The sequence below is a fragment of the Vanacampus margaritifer genome, chromosome 14 (assembly GCF_051991255.1).
Source record: "Vanacampus margaritifer isolate UIUO_Vmar chromosome 14, RoL_Vmar_1.0, whole genome shotgun sequence".
Taxonomy (NCBI): domain Eukaryota; kingdom Metazoa; phylum Chordata; class Actinopteri; order Syngnathiformes; family Syngnathidae; genus Vanacampus; species Vanacampus margaritifer.
The window spans coordinates 7,735,952-7,762,410 of NC_135445.1; the positions used below are offsets into that span (position 1 = coordinate 7,735,952).

Here is a 26,459-nt window from a genome sequence, read left to right on the forward strand (position 1 = left end):
GTTTATCAGTCCAATCTACAAAAAAAAAACAAAAAACTGTTTTAACATTTAAGTAAGCTGTTGTTTTATGATCTTGAGACAGTCCATCCACTTAAAAAAAGAAAAAACTGTCAATTGCGCATTAATATTGTATTTATTTTTTAAACAGCATTATAATCAATTCAAAGAAAGTGGACAAAATGATCCCAATTATGGAATTACTGCCATGAAAGGTATTACAAACGCATACACAATATACATCATAAATTCCCAGTCTTAAACATGTTGAACATGTTTTTTTTTCCTCTCCAAATAACTGCAATGGATTCCAACTCCTCTGAGATCGTTGCCAGGATACGGACGTGCCCTCGTTTGACAGAGCTGAGAGGAAACTTGGAAGTGATTTGCGCGCGCGCACTTTCTGTGCGAAAAGGGTCACGACTCGGGTTCCAGGCGTGGAAGCACAGGGAGGATGAGGTTTCCGAACGACGAGTCCTGAGTGATGAAGAAGCCCGACGAGTGTGCGTGTGCATGCTGCGGGAAAAGACGCAGTTAAGCAAAGTGTGGACTACTTGCAACATGTTCAACTTTTTATGGAAGAGCTTTACGAGTCATTTTCTTTTGTTTTGTTTTTGTACCTGCAAGGCTGCTTTCTGCTGGGCAACAATGCGTTGTTGCTCTGCACTATCCCGGAAGTCTTTCATGTTGTGACGGGATATTGAGACGCTACGGAGTGAACGGAAGAGAGTCTTGCAAGACAATGCCTTTATGTTGAAATGCGTGACAGCATTTTTCCACTGGAGCCCATCCCAGCTGACTTTTGGACTAGAAGTGGGATACACCCTGGACCGGTTGCCAGCCCATTGCAGTTTGAAAAGGTGATTAGATTTAGTGTTACGGGATCATTTTACTTGACAGTGCAAAAGTGGCGCACACCATTATCAATACTAAAAACTTTTTTTTCATGACGAAAAACTTTAGACCCATTTCCTGATCCAAATGGATTTGAGATCTAAATACTACATGGTAATGACTTTGGTGCAGACTCTCCTGCTACCTGGCTCCTGGAGTGCTCACGGACTGATTCTGCATTAACCGCTCCTTCTCTTTCTCCAGCTCGGCCAGGATTTGTACTCGGGCCTCGTTCTGGAAGACTGCGTGGAGTCAAGGAAGACAAATGATCACCAGTGAGCATCATTCATGCACACAGACACAAAGCAATTGCGCAACATCCACAATTTCTGACAGCATGCGCAAACTGCACCTGCATTTTTAAGAAGAAAGCGCATGTAGCTAAAATGTAATTTGGGACTTTAAGGATGCATATTATGCTGTTTTTTTCTTTTATAAGCACCTAGATGTCTTGACAAAAGGTTCCTGACAATCTTCTGTAAGAACACACGAAAGATAAAGAATTACAAGCACACCTAATAACCACTTGTCCCCCTATGGTTTGAATCATTCAATCTTTTGGGGGTCTCCTGCAAATACACGTGACTTTTTTATTATTATTATTACCCAACTAAAAAGTCCATGAGCAATAACTCGTTACTTAAAGAGTCTTCACACATCTCCAATTACACCACCACCACAAAATGTTCTATGATATTAGCGTTGGGACATTTTGTGCCGAGTCTTCAGCGAATGCACTGAGGAAGTCATTTTCAAAACGTGTATTGACGTGTGATAGGCAAATGACGTCACCGACATTTTATGAAGCCTCGCTGTTTCCAGAAGACGTTCATGTGTTGGTGCGATTAATCAACAAATAAAGGTGTGGGGGGAGGGGTGAATAATGGGATCAAGAAATCTGCAAAATGGAGTTTTTAAAATTTCCTGTGACAAAAAAGGTGTCACTTTGAGTAGATTGAGAACATTACATCATTTTCACTCCATAGTAACCATGAACGACTGCTATTGATACAGATGTAGTCATACCACTTCTTTTGAGGAAGACTACAAGTATTTACATTCAAGTACTTGTTAATACTTAATAACAGTAACACCATTACACATTCCAGTTGCGATTAAATTTTGTTTAAAAAGGGTCATTTTTGTTTATATAAGATAATAATACTGCCTCCAAACAAAGTTTTCAAGTCGTAACTTGGGAGCTAAAATGGGTGAAGAAAAAGATCTACCACTTTGAAGAAACTTTAAAATACTTTAAAGCCAAAGTAACGTCAAGCAGAGCTGCCTCTAGTCGTCATAGCAACGTTTGCAGAAATCGTAAAAAACTAGTGATTTTAAAAACAACATGTTTTAGTGGGTTTATCCTTTGAGGTATTCTGACACTTGGGAACTGTTTTAAATAAAGGGGGGGGGGTGATTGAAATGAAAAATGATTTCAGCTAACTTGGGGGAAAAAAATATATCACCAAGTGACGTACCATAATTAACCACAAGTTTGCGCTGATGAGCAAAGCAATTACCAAAACGGCCGAAAAATGTACTCGTAGCGCATAACGTTAGCGTTTCAAATTAAAGGATATCTTAATATTTTTCACCAGCTCCCCAAATATTAGCAGATGTTGCCAACTTCAAGATTCGACTTAGATCATCTGATAAAAAAGCAGAAACGTCAAGAAAGTACCCTACGCCTCGGAACGAGGCTACGTAACGACAAAGAGCTGAACATGTCAAAGACCACGTTGTCGTTGTGCTCGCAAAAACAGTAAACCTACCTGGGCCTGGTGGATTAGCAGCCATGCCACAAAATCAAGACAATAACCGTAAAACAACGGATTTATGTGATAGTTAGTTTGTCCCTTTCCACGCGGTTCTCCTGCTTGTCTGATGCTGTTGTTGTGGGGTGAACTCAGGACGCCCGAGTGAGGTATCTGTGCTAATGCCTGATCAAAAATATGGCACAAGTAAATCAAGTTGTATATTCGAAAAACAAAACATTCTATACATACACATTAATACTAAGTATATATTGCAAAAACATTCTTATTATATAAGTAACGTGCTTTTATATGTTACTTAAATGATTTTCTAAAATACTTCGTTTTCATTATGACTTTGCATTTATGCTTTACCTTTTAATGTGCATAAACACCCACGACACAATTGTCTTTATTGCGTATTTATAATTTTTTAAGCGTATGTTGTTCCGTTGTCTCACACGATGTTTACTTCCGGGTTTTCGCAGTTTTAACCTCCGCATCTGCGCTGTAGGGGTCAGCTGACTATTATGACCAAATAGCGGCTCCGGATCTCCGTTCCTTACTGGAAGTCGAGCTGAAAATCCTTTCGCCTGTCCGCGCAAACGCCAGCTGCCGCCGTAAACTGGACAGCCGCTAGCCTCGACTTCCAGGCGAGCCCCCGCGCCTGCCGCACGATGAGCGTCGGCGCCCAGCGAGGCCTGGCCAGCTCGGGGCAGAAGCACATCGCAGAGATCCTACACCCGTTGTCCGCTGCCGACGAGCCGCTGTCCCCGGGGCCAGATGTCAGCGTCGTCGCTGGGGGCGACAAGGTAGGCTGGACCCAGGCTTTGTCCAAGCCGTGCTCGGTGGTTAAAAACGGCAGCCAAAGTGGTTGTTTTTTTGTTTTTTTCCCCCTCACTCTCTCGGTAACCTGTACTTTGCGCTGACTGCGGGAAAGATTTGAAAACTCAACACTTAGAAATACCAATCACGGAGTATAAAAATAAAAATAAAACCAAGTCTATGTTCAGCCATTATAAATGTTATATATTCAGCTCAAGATCGTCTTGAAGCCAGCGATTAAATAGCGTACCATAACGGCACATACATTTTCATGACATCTGAGTGATTCTGCACAATGAAGGCACTTTATAATGATATGATTGACCTTAAGAACTTAAAAGCACAGTCACAAAAGACAAATAGTTTTTAGTAGTCCTTGAAACATACCGTGGTGCAAATCAAGTTCATCCATTTTGTATACTGTTTATCCTCAACTTCTTCAGCTGATTCAATTACTACACCCTAAGCTGATCATCATTCCGGCCAAAAGACATCCATTCATATAATTGCACACCTTCACAGACTGGGAACTGAAGCCATACTGACTGCCTGACTGCAATCAGGCGTATATGAACCACGACGGCACCATCAGTGATCAAATACTGTATCTCCATAGGGGGGAGTGGGTCAAGTAGTAAATAGGGATAAGAAGAAAAAAAAAGACTCAGGCTTACGCTCCCGAGCAATCACCAAGTGTCAAATCTGGTTGTTGGGTTATGTGTCTTCAAAAATTATTTTTCCCTTAACAAAATCCACCCAAAAAAAAGAGCAGAGTTGAAAAGAAACTTGCAAATCAAAGTTTTGTATTGAATTTGTCATCCTTTTTATATAGCATTATCATTTGTGAGATTAAAATTATATATTTTTATTAATTTTTTTTACTTCAGTTATCAATGGCACAATTTACCCCACAGAATTCCGACTAATGGCACGACCTACCCCGCACTGGGGGCAAGTTGTGCCACAAAACCACTTTTTCCCCCCTAAAGCTATATTTCTCAAACAGTTTATTGAAGATCCAAAGTGATTGCTCCCAGGGATGCACAACATCCTAAACTATAAGAACATATTTTAGTTGGAGGCATTCCTGTAATCCTTCTTACGTAAAATAAACTTTTAAGTAAAAAACTGCACTTTTTTTTCATATAAAGAAACAAACCCAGATCACGATCCTTTTGTGTCTTTAAGCATGACTCCTTTTGCAGCGAGTGTGTGGCCTGCTTGGTCATTCACCGCCACGCAATGATGCAACTCAATGCAATTATGTGAGCTGTGATTATATGTTGGGTTTTGCTGCAATAGTGTAGAAAAACACTCCAGTCACAATGGCAGTGATGGCTTGTGCTATTCTCAACAGTTAGCAAATTAGAAATGAGCAACTTGAGAGCCCAAAATGGGATTTGTCGCTTGAACCATGCAGTTTAAAGCCAGCCTTAAAGTGAGAAGCAACCATGTCTGTCGAATACAACGAGGTACTCTACCTGTGAAAGAGGATTACCATTAAGTCCTAATTAAACACATAAGCACAACAACAGTTATCTTTTGTTATAAACGGATGGTCCATTCCTTGGTCCATCATTCAGCTCAGTGTATGCAGATGTGTCACATGACGGGTGGTGTCAGCACGCAGCCGTGACCTCAACAAGAGCCTTATTCACAGAGAAAAACAATCTATCACCCCTTTGTTTGCACTTCCTTGTTTATATATATATATTATGGGTGTGAATTGCCTAGTACCTTTCGATTCGTATCACGATTCATAGGTCACGATTCGATTAGATACCGATTAATCCCGATACGAATCTATAAATTGCTTATTGCGATTATTATTTTTTAAAAAAAAATTCTAAACTCAAATTTAGAAAATACTAATCAGTTAACTTGTACATGTACACTGTAAGATTTGTATGAAAATTTATGTATTTATCTGAAAATTAAGGTTGCAGTCTGTTTCATGTTTGAACAGTGCTGAAATCAAATATTAAGGCTTAATGTTCCATTCAAATAACATTCTTCCATGCTTAATGTGTGAATCCTAACCCTAAGTAAGACGTTTTGTTGAATATTCCCACAAAAAATTTGTTTACAAATCAATTCGGCCGCATATCGAATCGATTTGTTTACAAATCAATTCGGCCGCATATCGAATCGATTTGAGAATTGCGCGCTGTAATATTGCGATATATTGCGGAATCGATTTTTTCTAACACCACTAATATACATATATATATATTTTAAATCTGTCCTCTCAGGAGGCAGGTCTGTCCAATGGCACGCCAGCGGACACGCCGAGTCCCGCCTCAGCATCCTCGCTGTTCAACAGGCTGCAGCTGGACGACGACATGGAGTCTGACCCCCGGGACCACTACGGCTCCGTCGAAACACGTGACCTGTTTGTCACGGTGGATGACCCAAAGAAGCACGTCTCGACAATGGAGACCTACATCACCTACCGAGTGTCCACCAAGGTCTCCTTAACATTTTATTCATCCGTTTTCACATATCTATAAACAGCAAAGATGTAAAATCGTGACTACCTAAACAGGTCACGTAGCATCAGAATGTGATAAACTAATGCAAGCCTCTCAGCTGATGGAACATATTAATTGCATTTTTCTAATGGAAAAAACGATCCAGTGAAAAATGTAATCACTTGGATTTACCGGATTGCCGCTCTGCTTGTATGAGCTGACTTTGAGAGCGCCATCGCCGCGCAGGCCACTTCCAACCTGAAATTGAAAGAGAGATAAGGTGACAATGCCAGGAGCTGCCTGGCGGCGTCATGGCAACCGTTGCTATGTGCATTAGGGTGCTCGGCGTTAAAGGCTTTATATAAATATCACAGTCATAAAAAGCCATAGTGTTAATTAAGAGTTTTTTTTAACAGTGCACCACATGTACATCCTTGAATGGAAGTAAAAACCTTTGTATATATTCTGTTAAGACAACGCGGATTGAGTTCGACCTTCCGGAATACTCCGTGCGCCGCCGCTATCAAGACTTCGATTGGCTGAGGATCAAATTGGAGGACAGCCAGCCCACGCACCTCATCCCTGTAAGTGACCACGACAACCAACACTGCTCATCGCATAGAAAAACATCTCATTGACACTTTTCGCCCTCTTTTAGCCTTTGCCGGAGAAGTTCGTGATGAAAGGCGTGGTGGACCGTTTTTCGGAAGAGTTTGTCGAAACGCGCATGAAAGCGCTGGACAAGTTCCTCAAGCGGGTTGCAGACCACCCAGTCCTCTCCTTCAACCCACATCTCAATGCTTTTCTGTCTGCTAAGGTGAGAAGACTGGAGGGCGAGAAACATTTTAATTGTACAAAAAGTGTTTTGCAGACATCAGCCATTTAGCAACCCCAATAAATCAGTTACAGGGAAAACACAAAGTAGATTTGCTGATGCAAGAAAAGAAAAAAAGTACAACGGATGTAAATGCCAAATAAATTGTGTTTACTTTCTCATCACGAGTAGCCTCTCTGAATGCTATAAAGTAGTCATCCATCAAATCTGTCCCGACAATCTTCCACTCTCTTTTCACATGCTGACATGCAGTTTTGGTCATGTGGCTCGTTGTCACATTGGATAGCGGTGCTATATGTAGATTTTAGATTAATTTAGTGCTGTTACTATTAATCTTTAAAATTGATTATTTTATCAATCATTACATTGAATAATAAGAGTAATTTCACCCCCATTTTTTTTAAATTAATCCACCGAGGTTGGACCAAAGTAATTGAGTGGATAATAGTACTCATAATATATTGTCTTCTATACATATGCATTATTAAACACCCAAAAAAATTAGCCTATGCTAAATAGTTAGCAATCGCGATTAGCATTAGCGTGCTAGTGATTACCACTTAAGGTAAACACGCTAACTACAGTTAGTTTACACATACATCATTATATCGACATCACACATGTAATAGTGTCTTAAAAGTCATTTACAAATGCTGCTTCAACATTATTCCATGAGTAAACAAAGAAAGAGCTAGCGGTTAGCTACATGAGGTCTGTTCCTTTCTTCTGGGTACGTTTAGTGCATGACTGCCCTCTTCTGGTTAAGTGATGAACACCTTAAAACCGAGTGACAGGTTTTTATTTTGGAATAATTACAGCCCAAGTGCTTTCTAGGAAGTTCAGAACTTCCTCTCCGGTGTTTTGGGGAAGCTCAATGTGCTGTATTGTCTTTAATTAAAAAAAAAACACTGAGTCAGTGAACAGTTTAAGCAGACGAATCACATCCGCCATTTGGCCACTAGGTGGTACACTAACAAGAAATAAAGATCAGATAACAGCCACCAGGGCATTATTGCGGGTCTGCCAAAAACAAAAATCAGTGTATAAAACATGGATGGCCCAAACATGGTTCTGGTAGAGCTTTGAGACAGAAAGTAATTACCTATTTTTAAAGTCGACTTTGCCGACTTTTTTTCCCTCAGCCTTAGATTCATTCAACATAATGTCGTCAATTTCAGCTTACTAAATTCAATACTGTACGATAAAAAAATGTGGCTGATGCAGTGCACTGAAATGCTAAACTTATTGTGCTTCTGCAGGACCTAAACAAGCGTCAGGGTCTGGCGCTGCTCACCAAGGTGGGTGAGTCGGTGAAGCAAGTAGCCGGAGGCTACAAGCTGCGAGCGCGGCCGGCTGAGTTCTATGCCATGGGAGAGTACCTGGACACCTTCAGCCTGAAACTGGGCACCATCGACCGCATTGCTCAGAGGATCCTCAAAGAGCAGTCAGGTAACAAACTGATGGTGCTCGGCCGATCACCAAAAGTCCACTAGCAGGGTTATGACAAACATGAACATATCTCAAACGACAATCATGAGATTACTATTCGTCAGCGGGGCCAAGCAGAAGACTTTTTTTTTTTAATCTAGCTAGATTAACTGTCTGTGAGGAAGTCAGATCATCATAGCTACATCTTGACCCACGAGTTGTGAAACAGGAAGTGACACAAAGATAACACAACCTTTTCCCTTCACTTCTGTATTCTTTTTTACACTAGTCAGCTGTTTGGTTTACAACCTTTGCATTCGTTCATCCTCCACGTACAACACTCAAATGTCACCGATGAATCACGTTTAAATGTCTTTATCCTGTCCTTTCGCTCTCACTAGAGTACTTGGCTGAGCTGCGAGACTATGGCGCTGTGTACTCCAGCTGGACGGGCCTGGAAGAGGAGCTGCAGCGCCCCCTGGAGGGGGTGGCGAGCTCCATTTCCACGTGTTGCAGGGCGATGGACGACTTGTGTGAGAACATGGGCCAGGACTTCCTGCCCGTACTCCGAGAGTATATGCTCTACATTGAGTCCATGAAGGTGGGATTAGGCAATCGTTAACCAATGATTTGAGGGTCCGTTTCTACATCGATAACTTATTTTGTATTTGCAGAATGTTTTAAAGAAGCGCGACCAGAGTCAGGCGGAATACGAGGGACGCCTGGAAGCCGCCGTACTGCGCAGGCAGGAGGACAGAACGCACGTAAGCCTCATCTATAAAGCATGAGATCAAATTATTTATTTTTTTCCTGAGATATTTTATACCTCCGGGATTCACTTATTTAGTGTACACTGCCAGGAAGACACTTGTTCATAAGGGTAACACGTGGTGAGGCTAACTTCAAAATAAACGTTACTATACCAATAATATTATTACAAATTGAGCAAAAATCTCGTCCCATGCCTAGTTGGCGGTAACGTGAAAATGTGGCTGCTGTCCTATACGCTGTAGCATTTAGGGCCCCCTGTAGCAGTAGTCCTTCTGTGTTTCTCGCTAGATGCCACCCGAAGTGGAGCGGTGCCAGGACAAGGTGGAGTGTTTCAACGCGGACCTGAAGGCCGACTGGGAGCGCTGGCAGAGCAACAAGCGGCAGGACTTCAAGCAGCTACTCGGTGGCACGGCCGACAAAAACATCAGTTACTATGAGAAGGTAGACCGCAAAAAGCCTGTAACTGGGCTGATTTTTAATCCATCGCATTGGGATACATTTTATTTAACTCATTCAATGCCATAAATTCATAAAAAGAAAAGATTATTAACAATTAGGGGCAAGAGGCAATTAAATGTTTTTAATTGTAATTAATCACATGACTTCACTAGTTAACTCACGAATAATCACATCTCTTGTTAACAAAAGTGGAAAAATGTTAAGCCAATAGAAATAGTTTGAATGTATTTTTGACGTTTATAGCCGTCAACGGCAGTGAATGAATTTTAATTTTTTTTAAAGAACGAAAATGCTATAAAAAATTCAGGGCGTCAGGCGATTAAAGTTTTTAATCGTAATTAATCGCATGACTTTACATGTCGATTAATCACAAATTTTATGCAAAAAACTAAATGTACAATAAAAAAATCTAGATTTTCAACAAAAGTGGAAAAAAATGTTAAACTAATAGAAAAAGTTAAAATGATTTTTTGACGTTTATAGCCGTCAATGGCAGTTAATGTGTTTAATAAAAAAAAAGATGTTTGCGGAGTCTCGGAGCACAGATGCTGTTCACTTTTACCAGGTTTTGTTTAATCATCTACGTATTTCTTGACTAATAAACAAATGATATCAGGGTGATCTTCTATATATTCTGTACTGAAAGCGGTTGTCTTCCGCTTCTCTGCAGTGCCAAGAAGCGTGGGAGTCGCTCGTAAGTGTCCTGCAGGACAAACAGACTGAAGACCAAACGAGCGAGACGGACTGAAGCTTGCCCATCACGCACTTTTTCACGCCAAGGACCGAGTTGAAGGACCACGTCCCCGTTTCTCCTGAGTCGACTGTCAGAATTGGACCTTTTCCAGGAGGCATTGACTGCAGCGTACAGTCGGATTACCCGGAAAAAAGCGGCGACTTTCTATCTACAGATACTCATTTTCATGGTGTTGCTCTTTTTCTACTTCATCTGTTAACAGTTGCCAATGCTGCTTATTTAACCACACGCTAAGGAGGCGTGTTTCATATTTTTCCTCATTCTTTTTACATTGTGAGACAAGGGTATGATTTTTTTTTTCTCCCTTGTCAGTCGGATTCCAGTCAGCAACGTCAGATAAAGCTACAAACTCATTCTCTGCCTATATATGTTAAACGATTGTTTTCTAATGGTTCTCAAATGTTTTTGTCCTATTATGTCAGATGACTTTAAAAATCCATTTGCAGAAAGCTAAAACTTGCCGCATCTGCGTTTCACAACATGGCCTTGGAAGCGCTGAGCTTAGATGAGCGTGTGAGCTGTCTGATGCTTATCTAGTTCACATCCTTCAGCCAAATCGGCAGCGAGCAGCTTTTTTAGCGACGAAAGCGCTAAAGGTGTCCGAGTTGAAGGATGAGCTCTCCCATCAGATCGATCTCACTTTCGATTAGTTTGGGACTAAATCACTCGCACTAATTAGAACATATTTTCAAGCTGTCAAAAGTGATAACGGTACTAAAACGGGCAGGTGCCGTTTTTCAGTTTTTCTTTTTTCCTTTTTGTCTGTTTCTCTAATGTCATTGCTTTAAACAAAAAAGTCCATCTAGCTTATGTTGGTGACCTCACACTCGAGCAATGCAAAACCCTGCAGTAGATACTTAACATCAATAAGAAAAATAGGTTTGAAGGATTATAACGGCGCATTGGATGACATCTAGTGGTCAACAAGGGTTTTATCATCCTGTTTGTTGTGAAGTTACTCTTAGACCTCTTGGATCAGTTCAAAATAAAATTAATTTGACAGTTTGTGAAGGCAGATTTTTTCGATACAGCTATAGTTACACTCAAAATAATAAAATTCACCATTGTAAATTACATTTATTGTATTTACGACCACTTAAAAAAAAATTATACGATAGCCTGTAACACTAGCCGCAAACTACTGAAAGTTCGTTACTTAAATTCATGAATAATTTTGAATGCAACTGTATTTGCTGATTCTAAAAGTAAATTGCCTGGTCCAGTTCTGTTCAGAGACATTAACTTGCTGTATGAACTAAAATAAAAAGCACAAGTATGAGGCGATTGTAATGTCAGTATTGAAGTAATCAAATGTAACATTACCTTCAACTTAACCCGTGGGCAGTATTTTATTTTGAAGTGGCTTGGTCAGAACCAACAAAAAGCCAAAAAATGGTCACAATAACGCCTAGGGGTTAAAATGTTCTGCTGTATTTGGCTAGATAAGAATGTAGTTAACGGCATACATTTGAAGATCTATAGGGCCTGCTGAAATTGAACCGTTTCAGCAGAGGTGCTAAATTAGCTTTATCTGTTGATACTTATGACTAAATGTTGAAGTTAATATTTTAATAACTGTTTTGAGTAAAATGAATTTTTGTTGTGGAATTTATCCCAAATGTACAGCTGAAAAGTTGCCGGTGGATCCATTTAATGTGAAGATGTAACCATTAAGAAGGGATAACACATTGTCAATAGAATAATGAAAGATTGGACTTTTTTTATTGTTTGAAACAGATACTAATTTGAGCCTCAACAGCATAGCTTCTATTTTTGATAGAGCCTCATGTTAAGAGTTTGAGCTTGCTGATTGCTGCACTGTACAGGATTATAACAGCTTGAAAATCTTTTCAAGTTGAAAGCTCAAATGACAGCTGCCAATAAATCTGTATAATGAGTTTTGTTTGTTTGAATGTACGAACTTTTGAAGAAATTGCCAAGCCCAAGTGTCCTCATCATTTCCTTCATTACATCACAGCAGAAATACGATCAACTTTCCGTTAACTTTTTAAAAAGATAATTAAGTTCTGTTTCATGCTACCCATTGTTTACATTTTATTTTTGGTCCATTCTGTACACTTGAACATCTTGTAATTAAAATAATATAAAGCCTGTATATTGATGTTGTTTTGATGCAATTATCTTTACCTCAAATTATTTTGGGATATATTGGACCAATATTAAAATAAATTGATTTGATATTTATCTGCTGTTTTTTTTTTGTTTTTTTTAGCATTTGAAATGTGTAGAGAAGATTTTTTTCATTCATTGAAATTTAATGAAAATGATCATCTATAAATAATGCCATCTTGGTCAAAGCTTTAGAGTTATTAAATATCTTCAGCCTTTGTCATGTCTCCATCCACATTAGTTAAGCTATACAGTATATATATATATATATATATATATATATTTTTTTTTTTTTCTGGAGAGAAAAAAAAGTTAACAAGCTATATGATTGCATACATAAAACACACCTGCTCAGCTTCCTTTTCTGAAATGGTTATAGTTTTATCTTCGGAGGAAGCGTGCATCAACTCTCCTCGTCTGCATGGCGCGTTTCGCTCGTCGTCCCTGCCTCTTCAAAACATCTCGGCCGAGACCACCGGCATCCCATAACACTGCGAGGAGGAAAATACTCGTTTTTAAATCAACTGTAAAGGTTAGGTTAGACAGTAATTTTGGATTCATCCTGAAAGTCCACCCAAAAATTCTGGACTTTTTCTGAGTAGTAGTTGTATGCTTAATATGGACAGAAGATGTGAAAAGCACCTGATGGGAATCATTCCCAGAACTGCCAGCATGCTGGAGATGGTGAAGACAAAACCTGGGAACCATCCTAACGTTCCCTGGTAGAGTTTCGTGAAGGCGGGGATGTACGCCAGAGCTGCAAACCTCAGCGCCAGCTGCAGGGCTGTCAAAGTGAAGCCTGATGGCGAGAACAGAGAACACAAGGGGGCGCTAAAGTACACCAATACTCACACGTGTGATTTAAATAGCTCCATATTTGTTCTTTACCACACAACGATGTAGGAACTTGCTGTGAGAGCAGTGATCGGATTGTAGGAAGTGGGATGAGACCAAAGAGGCTGAGCGAGCGAGCTGTGGACAAAATTGACATGCTTGGGATTCGTCTAATGTTGCTACAAAAGTATATAAATCCAAAAGCAGAAGATTAGGACTTACCCAAGTAGAACATGTAGGTTGCGGTGACGAAGGACATGAAGTAGATTCCAGAGGCGAACGAAAGCATGCCAATCAGGATGAGCGTGACATCGCTCACGCAGCGGCGGAAAGCAATAGCGCCAAGGAAACTGGTGAGGAAGATCACAAAGCCTGCTGCATTCCCGTAACCTACCTGGAAGGGCAAAATATTATCCTTCACGCACGGTTTCCGCCAAGCGGTACAGTTCAGTTCACCGAATGGTAAACCCTAAATCCCGTATCTCACTAGGTTCGGTTCGTTTAAGGTTTGCAAATGTTCGCCAGACTATAGTTTTAATCGTTTATCTTGTTGCAAGGAAATTTTGAACAAGAAAACCAATTAAGACTGTTTAGAGAACCATTAAAACTGTTTGGAGAACATTTAGGAAAGGTTGCACATTTGAGCAAACCCTGCCGTAAAATCAACATTAGTGTCACAAATGTTTGCCACCTTTTTTGTTTCGATGTGTAGGCAGGATGGTTAGAGTCACAATATTTGAGGAGGTTCGGGCTATTTTTTATATAATACGGTACAACAAATTATTTACCAAAAAAAAAACAGTAACAACACTATGGAAGTGTGGAACTGGCAATGTGGAGAAAACATTTTTCACTTTGTTTGAATGTTTTAGCAAGCCAAGCACGTTTGAACGTAGCCTACTTGTAGGCTAAATTCTAAATGTTGCATTATGGGAAAAAATGCTGAATGAAAAACGCAGAACAGAAATCATGCAAGTCAAGACCCCGTGGCATTTTTATCATTTAGCCTAGATTTAGAGTACGTTCTAACGTATTTGCAAAATACATTTAAAATGTATTTCCAATTAAGTTTAAATGTATTTAAATACAGTACATTGGATCATATTTTCAAATATGTTTTGACATATTTACTCGTCAATTACTCCACAGTGGCAGTTCCACGCTTCTATATTTAGGATTACAGTTTATAGGAAGCATTTATCAATGCAAACCACACCAAAGTGAGATTAAGTTAAGGATTTTTTATTTCTGGTCAACGATTCAACACAATTAGATCATCTTAACACACAACTGGATAAGGCCTTTAAGTTAAGTGTCATTCTTTAAAACACCTTCATTTTAAAAAAAAAAAATAATTCAACACAAACAAATGGAAAACTGGATCTTAACTGCCTGTATTCATATAGATAATAGAACACATACCTGGGCGGCGTTCCAGTGGAGCGGCTCTTTCATCACAAAGACGCCCAGGATCTCAACGGCTCCGCCCACTGAGGAGCCGTACAAGATTGCAGCGGAGAAGAGCAGAACCACGTTCACTGTGTTCTTCCTTGTGGATGTCTCTGCAGGAACACTGTTGGGGGAGCGTGGGATGAGGGCGCTGCTCTCCTCGGGCTCACTTGATATTTGCTTTACCTTCAGAAAGTCAGAAGAAAAACTCTGGTAAAAGCGGAAGGATGGATTTAGCTCCTTTACTTAGTAGGGAGCAAAAGTTTAAAAAAAAGAATCATCCGAAAAATAAAAAATCAAGTAAAAGAGTACAAACACCAGAGAAGTATTCTTAAAGTACAGTAACAGCTAGTTCTATTCGGACCTTCAGCAGCACAGTGGCGTGAATGAGGCTCAGCAGGTGGAGAAGTGTGCAGACGCAGAGCAGGACGGTGCCGTGCCCGACACTAGAACTGTACAGCAGGAACACATGACCCGACAGCAGACTGCCCAGCAGGCCCGCCGCTCCGTACATCAGCTCCACTCTCATCATCACCTGGAATAGATACTTATTACTTCGAGAAGGAAATAAAACCCCCTTTTTGTCTACAGTAGTATCGTGCGATTGGCTCAGTAGGATCCGATTGTTTCCTATTTTGGCTGTCATTCAGTTTCACGTCATCATAACTCAAAAGGAGCCCGAGTACTGTTATGTCATGTCATCACCAAGTTACCAAAGGGCTTATAAAAATAAGTTGCATTTAACAAAATACAATTATTTATTAATTTATTTTTGCAACAGCGCCATCCACTTTATCTGCTGTGGATATGAGACACTTTACCCACTGCTTTTGGACATGTAATTGTTTGAACTGTTGAATTGTTTGTTTTAAAGATATTTTTAATTATTTGAATTGTTACTATCCACCCCAACCCCTTGCCCGCACACACACACACAATTACGTTGAACAAGTTACAGTACGTTTTGACATTATTTAGATTGATCTCATTTTTTCTAATCACTACAACCTGGTATTTGAACAGGGGTGTGTAGACTTTTTATCCACTAATAAAAATGCCTTGTTCCTGATTTATTTTATTTTTTTTTATCTCTGGGAGGTGAGCCTCTTGTGCTGCTGTTTAACAAAAGGAAATAAAATGGTGTAAGATAAATTATTGGGGCTGGAGTTTCCTTAATTTATGCTACTTTATAAAGATTTTATTTATCAGTGTTATGTTCTAAAGTGTTTTTTTTCCCATTTGAATTATATTGTTGGGCATCTGAATGTAAAATAAATAAACCAGAAGTTACTCAGTACTTGAGTATTTTCCCCCACGACGTAATTAATTATTTTGATGGCAGGTTTTTTTTTTTGAGTCATACAGTATAACTCAAAAGCAACACAACGCTTATTTGAGTACAATTCTTGGTTTCTCTCCCCACCGCTGTTCAATTAGTTCAAAAACACATATAAACCCTTAACACTGTTGGATTAAAAATAATTTAAATACTTTTTAAATCAGTTCAGTTGTCTAACCTGGGAGCGATTCTCCGCGTTGGAACCCAGCGACGACAACGTCATGACGCCCGGCCAGTAGGCGCAGAACCCGCCGGATATTCCAAGGAGAGCCGCCGCCCCGAACATTACCTGGATGGGCAGCCGTAAAAGAACCACCTGGAGGAGGGCGACGCTCGACAGCAGGTACCCGCACAGGGGTACCACAACTGGGGCTCTCCTCCAGCCACGGTCCCCCGCCTTTGCGAGGAGGAGAGCGGGCAGGATAGGCGTCAGCTGGGCGATGAGGTTGTTGACCATGTAGAAGTCGGACATGGCTTTTTGTTGGTCGTCCTCCCCGGAGACACGAGTGCTAGTGCCGGGGTTGGTGGCGTTGGCAGTGGCACACCGGTCCTTGACCACCATGAGCAGGGCGGTGTCGAACAAAGAGGTGCCCAGCTGCTCGAGCACGACGAGCGGCTCAACTCGACCGAACACCCGGAAAGCGCTTCGACGCCAGCTCGACGTCGCCATACTTCATTTAATAAGAGCTCATGATTTAAAAGGCGAGTTTGTTGACTAAAGCGGTTATAATGGAGGTAGGGAAGTAGAAGAGAGAACAGTTTGGGAAGGAAAGTTCCACTTCCTCATCCTGGTACATGCGTTACTAATAATGAATAGCTTCAAGTGCAATAGATAGTCAATCATTCATAGTATAGGTTCAAATCTTGTATAAACAATAAAAGTTCACAATAATATACACTCTGTGGACATATATTTACAACCGAACTCACAAAATTAAATAAAAGAGCTAAAAAATATATAAATAATGATAAAAATGTTTCGTTATCACCCCATACGTTGTATGTGCCCCCACTTGCCAATAACAGTTGCTCAGGTCAGGTAACAACCAATCACGGCTGAGCTTCAGAAAACAGGTGAGTCGTGATTGGTCGTTACCTGAGCAACTGTGATATAATTTTAAGTTGACAGTAAGTGGGAAAATGGCTGCCCACCCAGTGATGGATAAAAACGGCTGGGTTTTGCTGCTGAACTCATATCCCATAAACACAATATTATTCCAAATACTGTGTTTGTACTCGTGGAACATGGAGCTGCACATATATGCAAATAAATGTTTTGGATTGACTTCCCTTTGAACATTCCATTACATTATAATACAGCAAAAGGGGGATTATTTATACATCATGATGCTGAAAATAAATGTGAATATGGACACATGTTATGTTTGTGCAAGTGTACTTAATGAAATGACCAATGTGTATCCAAAGTACATGTAAAAACACAAGAGAACACTAAATATCGTCACCCTCTTAAAAACAATGACCTAAGTCATATTTTGACCTAAAAATAAAAATAAAAAATAAAAATCTCAGGATGCTGGCCACCCCTGGTAAAAATCTGCCACAATAAGTCAAATAACCCATGGATAAATGAAATCAATATTTGGTTCAGTTTTTCACGTTTTCGTAAAAAAATTAGTGCGGTCATTAGGGTGACAATATCGATCTTCATAAATCATTATGATCCTCATAATGGCCAAATTATCAGTAATTTCATGTTATCCAGTTTTTAAGAATTAGCGGTATTCAGAATCGGAATGCACGTTTTAATCAAAAGGCCTCAAGATGACCTGGCACACACAAATAACCACTCAGAAAATTGTCAAGTTTTGTATTTAATGAGAAAATATTTATATGTATAATATGTGAATAACTGTGAGCCGTACACGTGCTATAAAGTGGAGCACAAATATGAACATACGAGTGGTTAACATAAGGACAGAGGTTATAATCTCGATCATAAAATTGCATCATCACACACTGTAGCGACTCAGAGGGTAAAAAGCAAGCTACCAGCTTTCCAAAAGATAAATAAATCATATCTGCATCAAGAATTCAAACAACGAAAAAGCTGCATGTTCATCCTGTTAACCATGCTGTCATTGAGAATTCCAACCACATTCAATGCAGCTCGCGTGAAGCAGAATCGAGGGACAGTATGCATTTGTATAGTTTGATGCTGGGAGGCTTTCGCTACACACAAAATAAAGCTTTTGTTGCTAAAAGTCAAGCGTAAGAAGCAACTGATGCTCTGAGAGCATTTGCCAATAAAATTAGCATACAATGCAAATGATTCAATCTGGAGTGCATTCTTTTTCTTTTTTTTTTTTTTAAAAATACTCCACATCAACTCAAGAAGTTTTTCAAATATCTAAAACACACACACTCACAAACTAATTCAGCACTTAACGGGCTTAACTTTGTCCTGCACCTGTGTCATAATGCATTAGCATAACCTCAAAAGGGACATGTCATTTAAATATTGGTCATTTAATATATTAGTACATGTGTATAAAAGCAATAATAGTGAGTTTGTGAAGTTTTTGAGTTTTTTTTTTGTTGCTAAAGATCTCGGCACATATCCTTTCGCTTTCACTCCTGGTTGCCTTGACAAAACATATACAATTAATAATAATAATTTCTACATACGTGATCCTCTTAATAAATACAATCGGGGCTGGTTGTATGAATGTTAACTACAATTCTCACCATAGTTGCGCACACTTCACCTCAGGGCGTTGAGTCGAGTGTGTCTAGCAGAAGGACACTTGGACAAGACACTCAGGCAGTTCAAAATGGTGACCTTTGGTTTCAAATCATTCTCACCATCCTCTTAACATTCACGTGCTTGGGGGGGAAAGGGGGGGGGGTAATCAAAAAGAAAAAAAACAGAGTAGAACATGCTTGCTACTCTTCAGTTCAAGTGGTATAGAAACACACACGGAAGTATAAACACTCAACTAGGATTCATTCCTTGTGCTTTCGCTTGCTATTTTGAACACGAAACTGGGTTTTACATCCATCCCAGATGTTCACATCCAATTATTGTCGAGTGGGTTTCATTATTTGTTGTAGAAAAAAAAGTAAAGTGATGAATACAATTTTCTTAAATAGGCAAACTGGTTCTCTCCCAACTTTTTTGTAAAAAGTTTTGTTCTTTTTAACATTTGCCACAATACCATGGCCAGCTAGCGAGTATATAATAAGTACACTGGAATAAATGTGCATCTGTCAAATATACAATCCTACCACCGTACAACAACAGCCTACAAAAGACACTGTCCACAAATCAATGGGAAAATAAGTGATTTTAGTCAACTGGTATATATATATACGGTGTATATACTGTAACTGTTATACAGCCTACTCCAAAACACCTGATCTTCCTCTTTAAACCTCACACTGATGAAATCACTAAATAATACTGAATATTGACAAACCATTCAATCTATAGTTGCTGCTTGTTCTCTTTACCAATCTGGCAATACGAGATTGGAGATGAAATCATCATATGCGTCATGCATCCGAGAGTCAAAGGCAGAGGAGCCTCTCGAGATGGATCGTGGCTGCCTGTGGTGTTGAAGAAAACTGGAAATCTTGGGAAGAAAAATACGAATACGCCAGACTCCTGTTTACACTTATTTGGTGAATTATTGGTGGCTGTCAATCACACAAGACCTTCAATGACTTTCAGGCAACCTTTCAAAAGAGAATCTAAATATTAAAGTTTCCTCCTATGAATATTTAGCATCCACAACGGCAAATCTTGCTTCTTGAATGCAAATTGTCTTTTGCATCACCTTCATTTTGTCTCACATACTCGCATCACCTACATTCCGTTACACTTGCAGAATCCAAAAAAAAAAAAAAAATCACCAGTTGATATACTTCCTTGTTGAGCTCCATTGGTCAGACCGGAGGGTCATGTGATCATCATAACACTAATAGTAAAATAAATACTGTTTCTCCTCCTGCCTGTCTTTTTCTCCCCATCCTATTTTCACTCTTCTTCCTCCTCCTCCTCCTCTTCTTCTTCTTCTTCTTCCTCTTCTCCATCCTCATTGGCATAGATACCGGCTTCCCACTTCAGTGCCATGTCACTTTTCCGCCGCGTGATGCGAGTGGCCTCTAACACCTGTTAAGATAAATAAAAGAAGAAGAAATCATTTTGTTGTTCAGCGCTTCCTATTTGCAGCATAATCACACCAATACACGTGCCACTTTGATGTCAACATGCACTGTCAACCACAGAGGGAGCTCTTGGTTCTCGGGAGAAATTTACACTAACTACCACTTGGCATTTGGGGGGTGGGATCCAGCCATCCATTTGACTTATCCTTAACTTTATTTATGTGCCTTTAGGCATGTTTATTAAACACATTTTCAAAAAATATTTTTCTTTTCATCTTAACAAGCTTCCAGATACAACAACGTCTTAGAAAGTTTATTTGAAACTTCAGCAAATAAATATCTCCCTAAAGATTTACAGCCTGACAAAGTTGTCCAAAAATTTCGATATAACTCAAAAGTTAATGTTCCACATAGCTTTGTTTTAAGTTCAAACATAAAAAGTGCAGGGAGTTCACAGGTTCAGCAGAATCTAGAAAGTTAACTGAAAATTGAAATCAATCAAAAAAAAAAATCCCTGAGGTTTAGCCAATTTTAAAATGATCTGTCATCGGACAGCAGATATGGAGGGAAAGACAGAAAAAAGCTGATGCTGATAATAATAACCAAAATACGAAATATCGGTGCCGATAGTCTGTATATCCCTTCCATATAAACAAACAGCCATTCACAACTATAACAACAATTTATTGTCTTCAAAGAACCTAAAATGCATGCTTTTGGAATTCAACAGTCCCTACTTTTTCTTCACATGGTTTCTCTGTACCCTGCTATGTCATTTTCAACAATTATGTTGGGGCGAGGGGGCAAATTTTGTTTTTAAGTTGTATCTTGGACGTTTTAATTGCACAGCACTTTGAGTTGAATTTTTATGGATGAAAAGGTCGATATCAATCAAATTTGATTTGATTTCAACTGTGAGGTGCTGTGCTAACCATTCGGCTCCTGTGCCACTTGGGGGGGGGGGGTGGATCTAATACTGGATATGAACTTAAACTGGTATTGAACAAAATGTTCCAATTTATAATTCACCGAGATGGACCGATACTTCCCCCCCCCCCCCCCACAACAAGCCCCACTTTGTACTTGACAATGAAAACAAGACATTTGATCACCATCTCGCAAGTGTCATGCTTGATCAGGTGCATCCCCTACGCACACACGTGCCAAGGCCAACACACACAAGTGCACCATCAACGACAGCAATTAGGAGTCCATGTTAAGATAGAGGTTCGGGGTAGATTTATTTAATTGATCGTGACAATTTTGTCCTTGGCTATGTCAAACTAAAACGGAAAGAGTCCCTATTAGAGTACTTCATGATACTTAACGGTCCATTTATGGCAGGTGGCTTAATAAAAGTGTTTGTACGAACCTGCCATTGCCACATTTCCTCCGAAAGAACCAATTCTGCTGACACCTGATTATATTCATTGGTTTAATCTTATTGTACGTGTTCAGTGGGGTGAGGTGAGGTGGGTAAAAGGTTTTTTTCCAAATCCTAGTACAAGCACATGCATCAGCAACACCACAGTGGAATGATAACAGTGAGACCACACACAGACCTGGGACACATTTCTCTTTTTAGATTGACGTCACAGCAAGCAAATTTCACGTCAAGGAGGCGGAGTGAAGGAATCATAAATTAATAGCAACTGGGTTAAAGCAGTAACTAATTTAACACCCTAATATGTTTGATATGACATTCTACTAAATTATCTTCACCCAAATAATGCAAATCCACATTAGTTTATATAAATATAGTTCAGTTTGTCCCAGGTCTGCGAGCAAAGGTCATGTTTTTGCTGTGCATCATGTACCTCAGTGGTTACCTCATTAGCCAGCAAAAAACGGGCAAACTGAGCGACCAGCAGGAGAGAAGCAACAGTGCACAGTTAACACACGTCGCAATGGACAAAAAAAATGGTGGACAATAATCGTACATACAGTATGTAAAAAAAAAAAAAAAAAAAGGGGTATCAACAGTTTTATTAAAAACTCAGCCCAAAAATCCCCAATGTCTGCTACTTTTACTTTTCATTTCCTGCTTCAAGGCCACATGCTGACTTGAAATGAAAGTGAAGCCAGTGTAGTGACAAGCCCAGCATAGTCCAGAGAGTAAATAGCATTTGGCTTATTGGCTAACACACCCTGATGTTTCTTAACATATAGTATTTTGAAGGCCAAGCGTAACTAAAATAATTACTGTACCAACCACACTCTGGGCACTTCATTTTTTTTTACAGTTGACAGCTGTGAATATTAACTTCCTACATGACAACAAGTAACTCTTTATGTTTGCCTGACTTTGCATGTGCATGTTGAATTGGATACGTGCTATGAATACTTACACTGTTGTCCTCCATTTTCTCCCTCCTCTTCACCTTGTGTGTTTCATAGTCTTCCATGAGTGTCTGCATGAAGTTTTTGGGCCGAGATCCTCCTGAGTCCTCGCTGCCGGCGTCAGACAGGGCTCCTTCTGACGGCGAGGGTGAGACAGGCGGAGCAGGTCGAATCTTTTCGATCTTTCCTACGGCGCAAACATTTAAGTCGGTTATAATACGTGGAGAAAATGCAGAGCACATAGAGCTCATATTTAAAAAATAATAATAATTTGGAATAGATTTAATATTTTAATTATTGTGGTTGTAGTTTACACTGGTGTTGAACTGCAATACACCATACAAATAGCTGTTTTGCATATTTTGACACTCATGTAGCTAAAGGAGGCAACCAAAACATTTATTTTACACCCTCTGTCATTGTTAAACAAAACTTGGCATTACTATCATTTATAAAGTAAGGTTTTTTTCAGTTTTGATACAGTTTAAATGAAACTATTTATTCTGACTAATACTTCATGTGTTTGTGGAATATGAGTTTATTAGAAAAATTCACCAGTTTTTATCAATCTCATGGGGCGGCCATTTTGTCAATTGCTGTCGACTGAAAATTACATCACAGCTAATCAGGTGAGTCATGATCGTTTGTTACCTGAGCCCTGAGAAACTGTGATGTAATTTTCAGTGTCAAAATGGCCGTTGAGTGGATTTTGCTGCTTAACTCATATTCAACAATAAGCTATTAATCAGAATTTAACCCTATCAAACCTGAAACATGAAATAATATATGAGAGAAAAATTCGGATTCGTTGTAAATATTTCTTTTTATTGGTCCTTTTAAACAAACAAACATTTATTTATTTATTTTTAAAACAACTTCCACATATGACTTTTGATTTGTGTCATATTTGACACATCCAGTCACAATGCTATAAATTCGTACATTTATAACTGTCAAAAATATAATAACAAACGGCCATATCAAACATATTAGTATTTCCAAAAATCAGAAAGAACATTTCCCACTATTAGTAAGTATAAGTGTCTCTCCTTTCTCAAGTGGTGCGATCTTGCAAGGTCGCAGGAAAAGCCATGGGTGATACTGCCCTCTAATGGATTATCCGTGTAATGCAAGTGTCAGATCATAAACGTCAGGGTTTTAATGGTGAAAACAAATATTATACTCATGCTCAAAATGTAACGTTTGCCGTTATAGAGTTAATCAGAATTTAAAGTAGTGGGGGCACATACAAATATTATTGTATATATAATTTTTGGGTTGACGTCACCTATATGACTCTACAAACCGTGCATGGTTGCTCTAAACGTACATACTAACATAAACAATGATGTGAACTGAATTTCATGTGTGTTAGGCGACCATCTTGTACAAGGGGTCACACGAAGTGTGTTAACTAACCTGGTGCTGTCCTCGATGTCAGCGTGAGTCTCGTTGGCAGGCTGTTGCTCTTCAACTTGTCTGCCGGGGATATGGTGGTTTTCCGCACCTCTGTTCTCGCAGGAACTTGACCGCCGCTGGGAGGGTTCCCGACGCGAGGCGTAACAGCAGGTTGCGCTTCTCTCTGTTTCTTCAGTTCTTCCTCTCTCTGCTGAGCCGCTCGGATCTCCTCCTCGATCATGGACAAGGTGCGCTGTTTCTTGGAGCGAAGGCGGAACGGTCCGCTTGCCACTTCCACCTCGGGGCCTTTTGCCGTGGCCGCTGTGCTGCGCAGTTCAGCCGCTTCGGAATACTTACTGAAGTAGCTGAACTCCGATTTCTCAGGGCTCGGAGGGGAAGGCGGACGGCAGACTGCGACTGGCCTGGGTACGTTAGCTGTGTTCGCGGGGCAAGGAGCCGGAGCAGCAACGGTGGATGAGGAAGCAAGCGCTCTGGTGTAAGAGGACTGGATTTTGATCCTGGGACCTCCCACTTTGGGTCTCTGTGGAGGAGAGATAGGCTGGGAAGGAGGTGGAGATGATTGTGATGACTGGGCTGGACTGGATGAGGACGACTGTTGCTGCTCGGGGACATCTTGTGGGTTTGTAGGCTTCTCTTGGAAAGCAACCTGCAACTCTGGCGGCCAAACTGGCTGCGAGGAAGGGTTAGATGTAGCAGCGCTGGAGGACACGGGTGACTGCAGGTGGTCAGCTTCGACAAAAGACACAGGGGAGGAAGATACTGGCACTGGACTACTTGTCGAAACAGAGGACGGAGACACGGGGCTGCTAAATTCCGAAGAATCTACATTCGGGAGAGACGACTGCCAGTCGTCTCCGTTTGTCGAGAGGGCATTTTGGATGACGTTCTGGACGAGGACTTCTGCTTGGTACTCCAGCTCGTCCTCGGCCGCACTGCCGGGGGTTCGCCCGTTGACTGGCGTAGTGGGCTGAGGGGTAGATGGTGACACGGGTGTAAGTGGTAGTGAGGCCCCGCTGTCTGAAACGCTATCCAAGCTAAACACCGTTGTGTCCTGAGAGCGGACTGACAACTCTTCCAATCCTGAGTCTGACTCCTCGGGGTGATAACCTTGGGGAAATTGGCTCTTCCCTTCCTCTTCGTCACTTACATTTGTCATTACAGCACGGACGCTGGTGAATTCTCCTGCAATGCCTTCATCAGACCAGGTCACATGACACTCTCCGGTTTCTGGAGCAATGCTGCCGCTCCCATAGTTGCCCTTGGGTATGGACTTTGAGAAGGGTCTGGCGGAGTAGAGGTGCGGAGCGATGGAATTCTTGGTCACTTCTGGTTGGAGGAATTGCTGCCTGGCAGATGAGAAGTCAATCTTTTTTGCCACAATGTCTTCCTTCCTGGTTAACTCCGGGTCAAAGGTAACCAGCGTGGGAGGTCCAGTAACTTGGGGCTGCCATTGGGGATGAGGAGACAGGAAGTCAGAAAAAGCAATCATTGAATCAACTCATTCACTGTCAGCTCAGCGAAAATGGATGTTTGACGTCTATAGCTGTCAATGGCAGTGAATGCGTTAAATACGAAAGCTCAAAAAATATTTAACATGACACATGAATCAAACCCTTACCACATATCCAATATGAAATATATCAGCAGCCCTTATCACGATCATTATTTTTCAGATGGAAATTACATACAGTCTGCTACCTGTGTATATGCATAAGGTGAATTCTGCTTCTGCGTTTTTCTCTCTTGGTATTTTCGGAGAGACTGGAGCTGTTCGGGGTCCAGCTGCTCCTCCAAGGGAACCTTAAAACACATTGAGAAATCAACCTAAGATCCTACCAATGAGGGTTTCAATCATTCAAAAATAAACATGTAATAGTTAACAACCTCTTGCGGAGGTTTCCACCAACGTTGCGCAATGCCGGGGTTCTTCTTCACCGCCTGGTCTCGGATCAGCTCCTGACGCTCACGCTCCAACTCCAAGACCTGTTTGGATTGGCAATTCTTGAATGCTTGATGCAACAATGATCACAAATGACACATGTACGTATGCACACTCATAAAGCCAATGCATTCAAAATAACAAATTCAAATAAATAATAATAATAATAAATAACAAATTCAAATAAATATTTAATTACATGATCCAATTACCTCGTCTGGATTTCGCCGCCTCGTCACTCTGACGTGCTGCTCTTCTCCTGGGGTGAAAAGTTTTGCCGGCCTTTTGTCCTCCTGAAAAGCTCTGAGCTCAAACTTTGCACTGCCGTGGCCCGGTTCCTCCGCCGCCGCCATATGCCCGTTGGTTTTTGCAATGGATTCATCCTGATGTAGGAAAGTAGTTTGCCTTTGCCCCTCCACAATGATTGGCTGGTGATAACCGGGAGAGGAATTGGACACGCACACAGATGAAAACTTTCCATCAATGCTGATGGGTTTGGTGTACGCAGATGGGGAGGAGTTTCCATTAGTGGGTGTTTCTGAAGCCGCATCCAGCACCTGATCCAGGTAGCGGATCTCCTAAGAACAGAGGAGATAATAAATGATTTTTCTCAGTGAGCTGCCCTTCTATGGGGTTGAGTCTAGTTTTGAAGGTGAACCAAAATGTGTATGGTACATGTTCTAAACCAGT

At 40.5% G+C, this 26,459-nt stretch overlaps 4 protein-coding genes across 21 annotated transcripts in view; 1 reads left to right on the plus strand and 3 right to left on the minus strand.

Annotated features, from left to right (window-relative positions):
• Positions 1 to 114: 114 nt before the first annotated feature.
• Positions 115 to 4,466, minus strand: LOC144063903 (SOSS complex subunit C-like). 6 transcript variants are annotated; one of them, XM_077585873.1, is made up of 5 exons: positions 3,021 to 3,272; positions 2,664 to 2,831; positions 1,037 to 1,133; positions 618 to 822; positions 115 to 513 (listed from the first exon to the last, which is right to left on the minus strand). In XM_077585873.1, exons 2-5 carry the CDS (start codon positions 2,686 to 2,688, stop codon positions 415 to 417), a joined length of 426 nt encoding a protein of 141 aa, XP_077441999.1. In that variant the 5' UTR covers positions 2,689 to 2,831; positions 3,021 to 3,272; the 3' UTR covers positions 115 to 414. The 6 variants fall into 6 exon arrangements, with proteins under 6 accessions (XP_077441999.1, XP_077442000.1, XP_077442004.1 ...); XM_077585874.1 differs by lacking the exons at positions 2,664 to 2,831; positions 3,021 to 3,272 and adding an exon at positions 3,858 to 4,466; XM_077585878.1 differs by lacking the exons at positions 2,664 to 2,831; positions 3,021 to 3,272 and adding an exon at positions 3,858 to 4,438 and having other exon boundaries at positions 618 to 705.
• Positions 3,315 to 12,086, plus strand: snx30 (sorting nexin family member 30). Of its 2 annotated transcripts, none has more exons than XM_077585869.1 (9): positions 3,315 to 3,457; positions 5,723 to 5,938; positions 6,415 to 6,525; positions 6,600 to 6,758; positions 8,036 to 8,225; positions 8,606 to 8,805; positions 8,879 to 8,968; positions 9,264 to 9,416; positions 10,105 to 12,086. In XM_077585869.1, the coding sequence occupies exons 1-9, from the start codon at positions 3,323 to 3,325 to the stop codon at positions 10,180 to 10,182; spliced, it is 1,332 nt and encodes a 443-aa protein (XP_077441995.1). In that variant the 5' UTR covers positions 3,315 to 3,322; the 3' UTR covers positions 10,183 to 12,086. The 2 variants fall into 2 exon arrangements, with proteins under 2 accessions (XP_077441995.1, XP_077441996.1); XM_077585870.1 differs by having other exon boundaries at positions 3,336 to 3,457; positions 5,794 to 5,938.
• slc46a2 (solute carrier family 46 member 2) lies at positions 5,902 to 16,958 on the minus strand. 2 transcript variants are annotated; one of them, XR_013296654.1, is made up of 8 exons: positions 16,119 to 16,958; positions 14,966 to 15,136; positions 14,575 to 14,787; positions 13,375 to 13,546; positions 13,207 to 13,290; positions 12,961 to 13,117; positions 12,666 to 12,809; positions 5,902 to 6,199 (listed from the first exon to the last, which is right to left on the minus strand). XR_013296654.1 is itself a non-coding variant. In XM_077585868.1 (7 exons), exons 1-7 carry the CDS (start codon positions 16,608 to 16,610, stop codon positions 12,722 to 12,724), a joined length of 1,377 nt encoding a protein of 458 aa, XP_077441994.1. In that variant the 5' UTR covers positions 16,611 to 16,958; the 3' UTR covers positions 11,296 to 12,721. The 2 variants fall into 2 exon arrangements, 1 of the variants encoding a protein (XP_077441994.1); XM_077585868.1 differs by lacking the exon at positions 5,902 to 6,199 and having other exon boundaries at positions 11,296 to 12,809.
• An 801-nt stretch (positions 16,959 to 17,759) lies between these two features.
• The window catches only part of palm2akap2 (PALM2 and AKAP2 fusion), a 73,681-nt gene continuing 64,981 nt past the window's right edge, over positions 17,760 to 26,459 (minus strand). For 9 of the 11 annotated variants that reach the window (XM_077585992.1, XM_077585999.1, XM_077585993.1 and 6 more), the window contains 7 exons: positions 25,982 to 26,347; positions 25,715 to 25,813; positions 25,529 to 25,630; positions 23,831 to 25,274; positions 22,420 to 22,598; positions 21,889 to 21,927; positions 17,760 to 20,075 (listed from right to left, as the gene is read on the minus strand). In XM_077585992.1, the coding sequence (XP_077442118.1) occupies positions 19,941 to 20,075; positions 21,889 to 21,927; positions 22,420 to 22,598; positions 23,831 to 25,274; positions 25,529 to 25,630; positions 25,715 to 25,813; positions 25,982 to 26,347 (2,364 nt within the window). In that variant the 3' untranslated portion in view covers positions 17,760 to 19,940. The remainder of the gene's footprint in view (positions 20,076 to 21,888; positions 21,928 to 22,419; positions 22,599 to 23,830; positions 25,275 to 25,528; positions 25,631 to 25,714; positions 25,814 to 25,981; positions 26,348 to 26,459) is intronic. The other 2 variants (XM_077585994.1, XM_077585996.1) reach the window with 2 other exon arrangements.

Bases quoted from the DNA above. Each gene is read 5' to 3' on its own strand.
- slc46a2 (XM_077585868.1), bottom strand. From the start codon at position 16,610: ATGGCGACGTCGAGCTGGCGTCGAAGCGCTTTCCGGGTGTTCGGTCGA. The intron at 13,291-13,374 runs GTAAGTCCTAAT...TTTTGTCCACAG, and splicing joins AACCTACATGTTCTACTTGG to CTCGCTCGCTCAGCCTCTTT. The intron at 12,810-12,960 runs GTGCTTTTCACA...TCCTCCTCGCAG, and splicing joins CTGGGAATGATTCCCATCAG to TGTTATGGGATGCCGGTGGT.
- snx30 (XM_077585869.1), top strand. From the start codon at position 3,323: ATGAGCGTCGGCGCCCAGCGAGGCCTGGCCAGCTCGGGGCAGAAGCAC. The intron at 6,526-6,599 runs GTAAGTGACCAC...GCCCTCTTTTAG, and splicing joins AGCCCACGCACCTCATCCCT to CCTTTGCCGGAGAAGTTCGT. The intron at 9,417-10,104 runs GTAGACCGCAAA...GCTTCTCTGCAG, and splicing joins ACATCAGTTACTATGAGAAG to TGCCAAGAAGCGTGGGAGTC.
- LOC144063903 (XM_077585874.1), bottom strand. From the start codon at position 3,882: ATGGATGAACTTGATTTGCACCACG. The intron at 823-1,036 runs GTAGCAGGAGAG...CAACCGGTCCAG, and splicing joins GTGAGCACTCCAGGAGCCAG to GGTGTATCCCACTTCTAGTC. The intron at 514-617 runs GTACAAAAACAA...CTTTTCCCGCAG, and splicing joins AGCAGAAAGCAGCCTTGCAG to CATGCACACGCACACTCGTC.